This window comes from Chrysemys picta, chromosome 1 (genome assembly GCF_011386835.1).
Source record: "Chrysemys picta bellii isolate R12L10 chromosome 1, ASM1138683v2, whole genome shotgun sequence".
NCBI lineage: Eukaryota > Metazoa > Chordata > Testudines > Emydidae > Chrysemys > Chrysemys picta.
The window spans coordinates 307657671-307669706 of NC_088791.1; the positions used below are offsets into that span (position 1 = coordinate 307657671).

The window sequence follows — 12036 nt, forward strand, 5'->3', positions numbered from 1 at the left end:
AGACAAGAAAGCAATTTAGGTAATAGAGTCACTTAATGTGGAGAATATTTGTGATAATCTTTTCAACCATTAGACAATCTGCTGTTTGAGAAGCTGTACTGCTGTAGCCTGACAATTTTGTTATCATACATCTCTGAACAGAAAATTGTTCTTTGATGTGAGGCCAACTGATTTTGGCTTCAAGTCAAAATAAATCTCATTAAAAAAATAAAAAACATCTGGCCAGTCCAATGATTCAGATGATAGTACAATGTGCTATCATATGGGAGGACCTAGATTTCACTCTACCCTGAGGTTATATATTATAGAGAAGACCCACTGGATATCCAGCGTGAAGGCAAGTTCATACACAAACTCTCTGAAATACTGTCAGGAGTTGGCATAAAACTGTCATAATTGAAGAGGGCCATCATATTTCTTGGTCACATACTCTGAACAGCAGTATAGCGGTTTCTAATGCATGGAGAAAGGAGATCCAATTAGAAATTAGCAGGGATGAATCGAGGCCCAGGCTCCCAATTTGGACTGACCTAATATTATCTTGGTAAGTTGAAACTGCCTTAGGAGCACACATGTCCACATTAATAAAAATCTTTTTTTCAAATTTTAAATACTTAAACTTTAGAAAAAAAATAATTTTTCTGCTCCCTTCCCAATGTAACTTTTTATCCAATTATGTCTCAGTTTACCTGCCTGTAAAATGGGGATATTTACCGTAGGGGGCTGAGGCGTTGTAAAGATTGTTAAGATTTTTTTAATTAAAGGTGACAGAGAAGTGAAAAGTATTCTGAACCAAAACTGCTATAATTTAAGGAAGGCTCCAAAGACTCCACTCAGCCTGGTCACTATTACACATTTACTGTTTCCCTTGACACCGAGAAAGCCTTCTACTGGGTCAGATGAAGTTTCTTTTTGCAGCTTTTAAACATATATAGTTTGGAATTAACTTTTTAAAAAATGAATAGCTACTCTTTATAAATCTGCTTAGCCAGAATACTAGTAAATAGTATCCCCACTAGGCATCTTGTAATTTAGGAGAAAGACTAGGCAGGATTGTCCCAACTCTTTTGCTTTTTCATCTCTGGTTCTCCATAGCCCCATACCCTTTAAATTGGAGCCCAAATGTCAGTAAATATCTAGGATCTGTATTTCATGACGACATCCCAGCTACTCTTGAAACTAATCTCTAACTCATACCAGTGAAGACAAGAAAACATTGGTAAACAGCCACCCCAAAACATCTAATGGAGAAGACTTGATTTGATTGAGGCCCCAGTTCTTTCAGGGGTTACGCATGGGAGGACCCATGGGATTCAATGGGACTCTCCATTAGTGCAGGATCTACCCGCACAATGTTATTTATTTTCAAATCAGAGACTAAGAAATCGTTTTGCACTTCTATTTTGAAAGGACACAATGTGTTTTGAGAACTCCAGTGTTTTCTAATGAACAACAAAGGCTACACTACCATTTTTGTCGGTATAACATATGTCGCTCAGGGGTGTGAAAAAACACACACCCTGAGCGACATGAGCTATATCAACAGAGGTGCTGGTGTGAACAGTGCTATGTCGGCAGAAGAGCTGCGTCGGTTCAGCTGTGCCGCTGTAAGCTCACTAATGCAGACGTTGCCAAACACTAATTTGATCTCTCTCTGAAAACCTCAAAACCTTATCCTCTATCCACTACATGAATCAAAATAACGGCATTTGGAGCACTACACAAGGAATACCTTGCATAGGCAAAACAGCTCCATGTCCTCTATTTGACAGAATTCTAATTTCAAGATCAAAGCAAGAAAGCATCTTTTGGGAAACTTAATATTTGCAAGGCATTAACCTGAAGATGATGTATCACCGGGTAAATTGTGTTGCTTTGCATGACTGCAACATAAATATTGAGTTTCATTATTCTCGATTTTTAACATGCCGGTGAGGGGTTGCATAAAGAGATCTGATTTTTTAATATGCAACTGAGACTGAAAAGAAATACTTCCTTTCTCATCAGACCTGTAAATAACTCATGCAACACAGCTTCTGAGATTAATATTTTATAAATCTACAGGATCCTTGAAACAAATCAAGGCTTACACAGCTAACCTGGAAAAAAGACCTAGACTGTACTATATCCTTGACAGCACAGAAAAAAATCTAAGGAGTTATATAGAGATGAAGTAGGTTATAAATCTCTCTTTTTTATATTGTCAAAAGGTACGTGGATCCCACATGCCTTGCTAAATCTGTTATTTCCATCTCCTACTTCTGCTGTTCACCTGGGACACTCTCATATGCAGTTTCTATGGTCACCAAAATTCACTTTTTGGACATAGTCCAGAAGAGTACAGGGGAGTTGCATCTTACGCAGGGGTTAGGTTCTGAAGTCAGCGCGTAAGGCGAAAATCACATATAGTCAAACGCTCATTGAGTGGAATGGCAGGTGGAATCGCCCTCACTACCGGCACAGTATTTAAATTGTTATTTTTCTCTTTTTTTGTTTTGCCGAGCGCGTACAGTTAAAATCGCATAAGTTAAATGCGCTTATGATGCGACTCCACTATGACGACACTGGTAGTCTAAATGTGTCACTATCCTTTCTTCCTGATAATTTTACATTCTCAGCCCTGCTCTTCTCCAACAGATAAGCACAAAAATTTACTTTGTATCCTTTGCACTAAGCAAACTGGGAAGACTTTTCAAATATTCACATAGGCCACTAGTGGCTTTAGAGTTTAACACGCACAAATATTGAATTATCTTTTGGCAGACAATCAGTAGAAAATGACTGCTCAGAGAATTTCTTAATACTCAGGAACCACTCCCTAGGTAGATTACTCAGTGCTCTGAAAAGAAGGCACAAGGCAGAGCCCAGCAGACTAGACTGTAAGCTCTTTGGAGTAGGGACTGTCTGACTGTTCTGTGCCAATGCAGTCCTGGTCCAACACTGGGGCTCCTAGTCACCACCACAATACATATAACAACAATAACAGTGGCCTTTCTCCAAACATTGTCACAAATTCAGACAATTGCAGTATGTTTCATTTAAATGTTTCTCAGAAGAGACCTATTGGGTCCCCAAACTCAGAAGGGCCCAAATGCGCACTCTGCCCTCCCAATTCCAGAAACACTTCCAATCCCCTAATGTTTGTCAACCAATATACATATACCACACGCACCCCTGTGAATAGTTACCATGTTACATGATCATCATAAAAGAATTATGAGAAGAATTTGATTAGCTAGCGAATGTTCCAGTTGTGGAGGCACCAAGAGAAACCACATAAGTCAAACTTATTAATCAATTTACCTTGCAGGCAATCTTTACAATTGTCTAAGAAAAAATAGTAAGGAAATCACATAAGTGTTACCTGCTATTTTAAGTTCACATTTTTCATATTTCAAGTATTGTAGACTTTGACCTGGTTGGCACCTGTAGTTGTTTATGTGATTTGCACAGCAAGTTGAAAATGTCAAGTTCCAGTCCTCACCCTCTCTGGCTGGCTACCAGTAGTCATTCTGATTCTACTTCCATAGTAACTGAAGTTGAATAAGGTAAAGGAGAGCAGAGCACTTTTAGATATTTAAAACTCTGTCCTCACTTTTACCACTTTGATATCTGTTTCCTTTGATAACAGAAATGGAAACCAGAATCAGCAGAAAAAGTCAGACTCCTTGGTTTTCAGACCATTTCCACCAAAACTGAAAATTGAAATCCGGGAAAGTAAAATAATTGCTTTTAATTACTATTGATCTTTTTCTAAAGTTCCCCATTACGACGACGAAAATTGGGATTGGAAAGGTCACTGGCAGATAGCTTTCCCTCTCCAGTACTCTCACTTATCTTTTCCATTGCTCAACAGGTAAACAGCAGACTATTATGAACCTTGATTCTATAATAATGTAAATGTAAAGAAAAACATTTTAAGTGTTCCCTTTTAGAAACAAGAGGAGCTTCCACACACTTAAATGAAAGATTTTTACTCATTTTAAGTTATAAATATTTTAAAACATTTCTAAGAGCAAAAGCATGGTATAACCAGACCATACTAAAGCATATACCAAGGGACTAAAGAACATTTATTGTATCTTCCTCTTTGAGGGCCTGACTTCAGGGAGCTTTGAATCAACGGGAGTCTTTCCAGTTGAGACGCTTTACATCAGTCTTTTAACGAGCTAAGGGAAAACTATGATATTATCCCTTATCTTATGAGAGTCTTTTCATGTGTTATTGTTTATATGTATGTCAAAAAACCATGGTCAATAAACAGTTTTCAAAAATTTGAAATACTTGGAACAGCTAGGTTTAGAATGCTGAAACAGCTGATATTACTGCCTCTTATAGGTACAGCATGCAAGACAGGGGCTCCTTGGACTTTTACTAATTATCATTTAATGAAAAAGATCCTTTCAGCCCGAGTCTCTCTGTATTATTTTGCTGCCTTTGTCAGATTCTCACAGGACACCAGGGTTTATGGCTTGATATGTTTCCCAAGGTAACATCTACATTGCTGCTGTCACTCAGACAGATTGGGGTCTTCGATACTGAGACAACCCAGGAGCAGTAAAGAGGCAAAATAAATCAGTCTTTTATCTATTTACACTGAAGTTTTTATACCAGCTCTTCTTGACTGCTACTGCCCTATTAACTTCAAAGGCTTCTAACCTAACCAGTAAAGAGCAAAGTCTTATTAGTGCTACAAACTTGTTAGGCCAGAGATTTTAGGAGTATTGTGAGCTCCAGCACCCCAAACATTATGTAAGGCAATTAAAACAAGTCACATTTAATTTTTTAGATTAGCTCCTTAAAGAAGCAACTGAGACATGTATGAAAAAATATTCAGGCTGAAGTCACCATTTTAAACTATTAAAAATTATTCCTTAAATTGTTTATTATGTACACAATCTCTTTATATGAAAAATAAGATGGGGGGGGTTGGGAGGAGGGGGTCATTCTATTGTGCTTCTTTATGAAAAAAGTCTTGAGCATAAGACTAAGTATAAAACTATATAAATATTTTTTTCACTGTGCATGTTACCAGCAAATACATTTGGTAGAAGAAAGTTCTAAGATATCTAATTACCTTTACCCCTTTTTTGTAAAATGGCAATGGATAAGAATGTTTAACACTGTTCAGAAATATTCAACTTTCCCTCTGCCATCTCAAAAGCGCAGGATGCTTGTGAAAGAAGAGGCTGCTTTTAGCATAAAAGAAAAGGATATTTCTAAGACTATGCAAACCAAGGTTCTGATCCTGCAATGAGGTCCATGTGAGCAAATCCCTAAACCCATACTGACACCCATTGACTTTAATTGGGTCCACACACCTACAATTCCATTGCCCTCTCCCCCTTTTGAAGTTAATTAATTTTTAAGGGTTTTTTTAAAAACTGACTGACTTTCCCCTTACACAGCAATAAACTTGAAGCTTCTATTCTAAGGCTGGGATGAGAGGATGGAGGAAGGGAGATTCACCTTCATCAGGAAAACCGTTTCAGTGAGATATTTACAGTTAAGCAAAATCCTTCATCCTGAGAGGGATTGAAATATGGCATTGAAAAGAGATTGAGGTAGTTTAATCCCAAAATGCAGTTATTTTGGTGAGGAAGATAAACTTTACAAGAAAGAAAAAAAATCAATATTTTTATTTCAGTTTGAAGTTTGTTTATATTTAAATATCCCCCTGCAGGGTTTGCAACCCCAAAATTGCACTAGTGAAAAAGAACGAGATATCAAGGTTGGTTAAGAACAAATTGACAATGCTATATTATTCTCCAAGATGAGAGAAATGTTTTCAGAGCACAAATAATGAAAAACAAATTACATTTGGAAGAGTCTTTCATTTTTACCCATTCAAGGCAGTGGTTTCCAAACTGTGGTACACAGACCACTGGGCTGTGGAAAGCCGGCTACTCACATGGGACTAACTCTCCTCTTTTATTCTCCCATCTGCCAAAGCATATTACAGGTCAGGTAAACCACATTAATACTGGGAAAGTATTTCCTTTTTCATGTTAGCAATTGATCCTTGCAATATCGATAGATGGGGAGATGCTCCATGACACTCTTCTGTATTAAGAGGTGCTCCACACATCCTAAAAACACTGCAGTACCCCTGGCCTAAACGGCTATTTGGAATGGATGTAAGAATTATTTAGTTTTTAAAACACTTGACTTTTACCTGACTGGGTCCCCATCCAGCCTTAAGAGTTGGTTACTTCTCTAGGACTCTACCTAGACTTGTGGAATTCCCCTCACTGGAGATTTTTAAGAGCAGGTTGGAGAAACACCTGTCAAGGCTGGTGTAGGTTTCCCTGGTCCTGCACAGCACTGGGGCTCCCCAGCACTACCTGTCTGTGATTCAGACTCTACGCAACCAGCACTTCACAAACAGCACCAGACACAACCCCGGCCCTGGCACCCCCGCCCGCGGGGCTGGGGCTCTGGGGGAGGCTGCACCCCCCGAGGCTCCCTGGCCGGCCGCCAGGCTAACTAAGGGAGGCTGCGGTCCCTTCCCCAGTGTCAGGGGAACAGCGCGGGACCCGACCCCGCCCCGGTGCTCGCGGCCAACTGCCAGCAGCACCCCCGGGCGGCAGGCGAAGGGCTCCCAGCCCTCACCACAGAGCCTCCCGCCCGGCACGGGACGCTCCGAGTCCGGGCAGCCTCCGGCCGGCGGGCAGGCGACAGAGGGCGCCGTGCGGAGGCCCGGGGAGGCGGCTGCTCGCCTCCTCTCCCAGCCCATCCCACCAACAAACTTCGAGGAAAGGGGAACGTCCCTCCGCGGCCACTTCCCGCCCGCGGAGAGGAGGCGAGCGGCCGCTGCGGCTCCGGTGCCGCCGCCCCCCATGCCCGAGTCTCTCCCCCGCCAACAGCGCGCAGAGCGAAGCCCCCCGGCCACTCACCCGGCGCGCAGAGCGGCGGCAGGAGCAGCAGCGCGGGGAGCAGCCAGCAGCTGCCGCCGCGCTCCCGAGGCATCCTGGCAGCGGCCGCAGCCCGCGCGGGGAGGGGAGAGGGGGGAGCGGCGCGTCTGGCTCCCCGCCTCCCTCTGCGGCAGGAGCTCAAGCCAGCGGCCTCAGGGTGGTGCTTCTGCCGCCGCCAACCCGCCCCACTGGAGCACAACCGGGCGCCAGGAATCAGAGAGGCGCTGCGGCGTGTGAGAGGCGCCATCTAGCGGGCGGCAGGGGGAAGGGCGGCCCCTCGGAGCTCCACACATCCAGCGGCTGACGAGCCCGCCCACTTCCCGGTTCACCAATACCGACTCCACCCTCCTGCAGAGACCCCCCCCCCCCACACACACACACACCTCTCCTCACCCCCCCCATCGTACTCCCCGCACGCCCCCCTTTCCCTAGAGACCCCATCCTGCACCCCACACGCTCCCGAGACACAGCACCCTACTCCTCCACATCTCCCCAGAGGCACCTCCATCCTACTCTCTGAATCTCTCCCCTTTCCCCCAGAGACCCCGGTCCTATACACCAACATCCTCACACCCTCTCCTCCCAGAGACACCTCCATCTCATACGTCTCCCCTTCCTCCAGAGACCCCCATCCTACACCCCAACATCCTTACACCCTTTCCCCCACAGACACCTCCATCTTATTCCCTATACTTACAGACCCCCCCCATCCTGCACACCAACATCCTCACACTCACTCGTCCCAGAGACACCTCCATCCTACTCCCCACAACTCTCGTCTTCCCCCCAGAGACACCTCCATCCTACTCCCCATACTTCGGCCAGAGATCTCCCCCATACTACTCCCCCACATCTCCCCAGAGACACCTCTGCACACTCTCCCTATAGACACCTCCATCCTCCCCACACCTCCCCACTCCCCCCAGAAGCTCCCCATCCTACATCTCCATCCTGCTCCCCCACCTCTCCCCAGAGACACTTCCATCCTACTCCCCACTCCCCTCAGAAACCCTCCCATCTGACACCCCCCACATCTTCGCTTCCCCCAAAGACACCACCATCCTACACCCCAGCCAACTTCCCTCCACCCACCTTCCCTCAGTACCACTCAGAAGCACCACCATCCAACTCCCCACCACATCACCAGCACCTCACACACACCAGTCCCGCCCAGCAGAGACATCCAGCATCCCCATATGCACCTCAGCTGTCCCTCCACAGATACCTAGCAGGGAGCAGCTACCATACAGATAATTCCTCTACAGACACCTAGTAACTTTCACTCATAACTAGGCTTGGAAGGATTAGATTTTGTATTTGTAAGTATCAGTATACATTGATTTCACCACACACACACACACACAAACTGAAGAAAAATATTTTCATCAAGGATCATCAAAAGGTATGGATAGGCAAAGTAAGAACAATGCTGCATGAAAACTTAGTTTGATTTAAGGATATTTACTTTGTATATTTTGATGTGAAATTGACAATTTGTGTTTTAATGGTTATAACGCTTTACATTTTTGAATCAACATTTATGGCTATTAAATAATTAATTGTGTGACACCTCCATAATTTCCCACAACTGTGAAAATGTAAATATATAAAATTAGAAAAAAACCCTAAAATATACATTATCAATCAAAATTAAAAAAAAAAAGAATTCTGCCAAGTTTACTCATATAGGGCCCTATCAAATTCAGAGTCCATTTTGGTCAATTTCACTGTCATAGGATTTTAAAAATCGTAACTTTCGTGATATCAGCTATTTAAATTTGAATTTCATGGTGCTGTAAATGTAGGGGTCCTAACCCAAAAAGGAGTTGTGAAAGGGCACAAGGTTATTGGAGGGGGGATTGCGGTACTGTTACCTTTACTTCTGTGCTGCTGCTGGTGGTGATGCTGGCTTCAGAGCTGGGCAGCTGGAGAGCGGCAGCTGCTGGCCAGGAGCCCAGCTCTGAAGGCAGAGCCACCGCCAGTAGCAGCACAGAAGGAAGGATGGCCTGTTATGGTGTTGCCACCCTTCTGCGCTGCTGCCTGCAGAGCTGGGCCCTGAGACATCTGCTGCGACTGTCCAGCCACCCAGCTCTGCAACCAGGAGTGCAGCCAGCGTCTTACTAGAAATACCCGCCACCCCTCTACAGGACCAGATTACGTCAGTCTTTGGTGCTAGGCATGGGGCCCTCCAGGGCTCTGCCTCTGCGGCCCCGCATCATAGTCCTATCCCCTGTTGGTGTTGTGTTAGCAGGTGGGACCCCACTCCTCTTTACAAGGAGGTAAGGACAGCATCATGGGGCTATCTTTCCCTCAGAATTGGCAGCAGGGACCTCACTCTAGTGAAGTACCCTACACTTGACCCAGAAAATGGACTGTGTCTGATTGGATGAGTGGGCTCCTGCCACACATACAGTCTTCTCCTGGGGTGGTTTAGGTAGGGTACCCCAGAGCAGGGAGCCTTAGAGGTGAATGAGGAAACTCATCTTTGTCAGAGCTTTATTTTCAAGCTGTCTGCAAACTCAGGCAGATATCACTACATTATTTGCCCTTCATTCATGTTTTCAAACTTTTCTTGGAAACAATGAGAGGTGGAAACTTGCTTTAAAAAGAAAAAAGCTGAGAGTCTGACAGTCACATGACTCCAGGAGTGAGGGTCCTAGCCATGGACATATAGGATATGTCTATGCTGCAGCTGGGAGTGAGCATCCCGGCCTGTGTAGACAGATTTGCACTAGCAGAGCTTGAACTAACTAGCTCTCAGTCCAAAAGCCTAAGTTCCAAATGTATTTTTTCCTTTTTGTTTTTAATAAAATTTGCCTTTTTTAAGAACAGGATTGGATTTTTGGTGTCCTACGAGGTTTGTGCCTGTTTGATTAGCTGGTAGCCACAGCTAATTTCCTTTGTTTTCTTTCTCAGTTCTTCCCTGGAGGGGTGTGTGAAACGGCTTGAGGGTACTCCACAGGGAGGAATTCCCAAGTGCTCCGGAGTTTTTTTGCATTTGAGTCCTGGCAGCGTTTACCAAGCCAAGGTCAGAGAGAAGCTGTAACCTTGGGAGTTTAATACAAGCCTGGAATGGCAAGTATGAATTTTTAAAATCCTTGCGGGCTCCACTTCTACATTCGGAGTGACAGAGTTGGGATTCAGACTTGGCAAGGGGTGTGGGGAAAAGACTGTGTGGACACAATACAATCATGTTTGTTACAATGTAGTCAGGCCACTACTCTCCAGCCACCCAGCTCTGAAGGCAGCACAGAAGTAAGGGTGGCAATACTGTGACCCCCTACAATAGCCTTGTGACCCCTTTTGGGTCGAGTCCCGCAGTTTGAGAAATGCTGAGTCTTAAGGGCTTTACAGGTTTATATTTTGCAGTTTTAAAATACATATTCATGCTTTGTTATAACACCATGAAATTTAAGATTTAAATAACCGAAACAGTGAAATGAAAGAATTTTAAAATGCTATGACCGTGAAATTTACAAAAATGGACCATGAATTTTGTCATGATATTCAGTCACTAGTTACTTCACAAAAAACAGAGCTAGCAGGAAGAATGAGGGCATTAAATGATGACAGGTATATGAAAGACTTACCTATGACTTCAATAAACCTACTATTTGTTGTTTGTAAGTCTCCTCCTGGCCTAGGAGCTGGGACTGTCAAATTGTTGTGGGCCCTATTTTGGAGGACAAATAGATCTTTGTTTTCTGTTAGGTGAAGATTTTAAAAAGAGAAAAGTGATATTTTCATGGGCTGAGGAGTAAATGTGGGGCTTGGCAGCCATCTGACTCCTTTTAAATACAGAATGTAGAAGTATTATTGCAGAAGGAGCTACTCTGAAATGTACCACAACCTATAGGGATAGTAGCAAGTATCTAATGCTTGAGAAAAAAGAAAAATAATCCCTAAAGTGGATGGGCCAAATTCTAGCCAATGTGTGAAATGGCATAATCAACTCTCCAAACAGAAAAAAACATGTGAGCTGCAAAATCAACATTAAAAACTTTACCTGGGCACCCATTGAAGAGTTGCGTGCATAGCTCAGATGTGCAGCTATTTCTTCAAGAATTAATAATCCAAGAGAAGGGATGAGCAAGGGGCTTGTGAAGCATCTACATGATATGTAGATATGCTCACCAAGCCAACGCTGGACGAGGGGGCATACATATATAATAGAGAGTTCACAAAGGGATTTACAAACATAGGTAAACGTTACGATCACCGTTTTATATACAGAAGGCCAGATTCTGGCCCTTGAAGTGACTCCTTTGTGCTGTCTGAGCAACGCAGAGGGGCCAGAAACGTGATAAAAACACCTAGATGTGGATTCTATATCATCCGCTCCCAGGCATAAGTGATATGTTGGGGCAGAAAGGAGTAAGCACTCTGGCAATCCTCAGCTATGAAATGGTCCAGAGGGAGCCATTACCAGCTTATATAATATAAAGCAGCTCTGAGGCTGCTGTAGGTTGCACCAGCCCCTACCTGCTCACAGAAGGGGTTGGAGGGCAAAGATGGCACAGTGTCACCTATGGTTGTATCGTTCTCAGACCCTGTGCTAATTGCATGCTGGCTGGACCCAAGGATTGGACCGAGAGAAACTAAGGCAGTGGCTCAGTGAGTTGCCCAAAGTAATACTGTCAATGGCAGAACCAAGAATACAACCCAGGTTTCCCGCCTTGCAGTCCTGTAATCTATCTATGGGCCACAGTAGCTCTTCAGCTAGCTGCATAATTAGTCAGAAAATTAATCTGGGCTTTCTTTAATATGAATAAATACCTGAATGAATGAATTTCCACTCTAAGTGCTGGTGATGCTGAATAGTGACAGGGTAGAAAGCTTAAGCCAATAAGCTTTCAGTTCTTCATTTTCTTCTCCTGGTTTTACTTTTATTTTCCATCTGTGGCTGAATGCTTTCCTCCCCTCCCTATCCTCTCCCAAGAGTTAGTTCATCCAAAAGCAGGGAAGCTATAGAACTGGCTACAAGAATGTAAATCTTAGGCAGAAGAAAAGACCATCTGGTCTGATGTTCCTTCCCTCAAGTAGGATCAGCTTGGTGGCCAATTTTTAAAACTTAAGTTTCTTTCTAAAAATACCTTTGGCCTGATTCTGTTGCCTTGCACTG

At 43.8% G+C, this 12036-nt stretch overlaps 1 protein-coding gene across 11 annotated transcripts in view; it reads right to left on the minus strand.

The window, feature by feature from the left end:
• Nucleotides 1-7125, minus strand: part of B3GLCT (beta 3-glucosyltransferase) — a 127587-nt gene extending 120462 nt beyond the window's left edge. For 2 of the 11 annotated variants that reach the window (XM_042842825.2, XM_065581358.1), the window contains exon 1: nucleotides 6897-7119. In XM_042842825.2, coding sequence (XP_042698759.2) covers nucleotides 6897-6969 — 73 coding nt within the window. In that variant the 5' untranslated portion in view covers nucleotides 6970-7119. Of the gene's footprint in view, nucleotides 1-6896 lie in introns of all 11 variants that reach the window. The other 9 variants (XM_065581357.1, XM_042842824.2, XM_065581356.1 and 6 more) reach the window with 8 other exon arrangements.
• Nucleotides 7126-12036: the final 4911 nt, after the last annotated feature.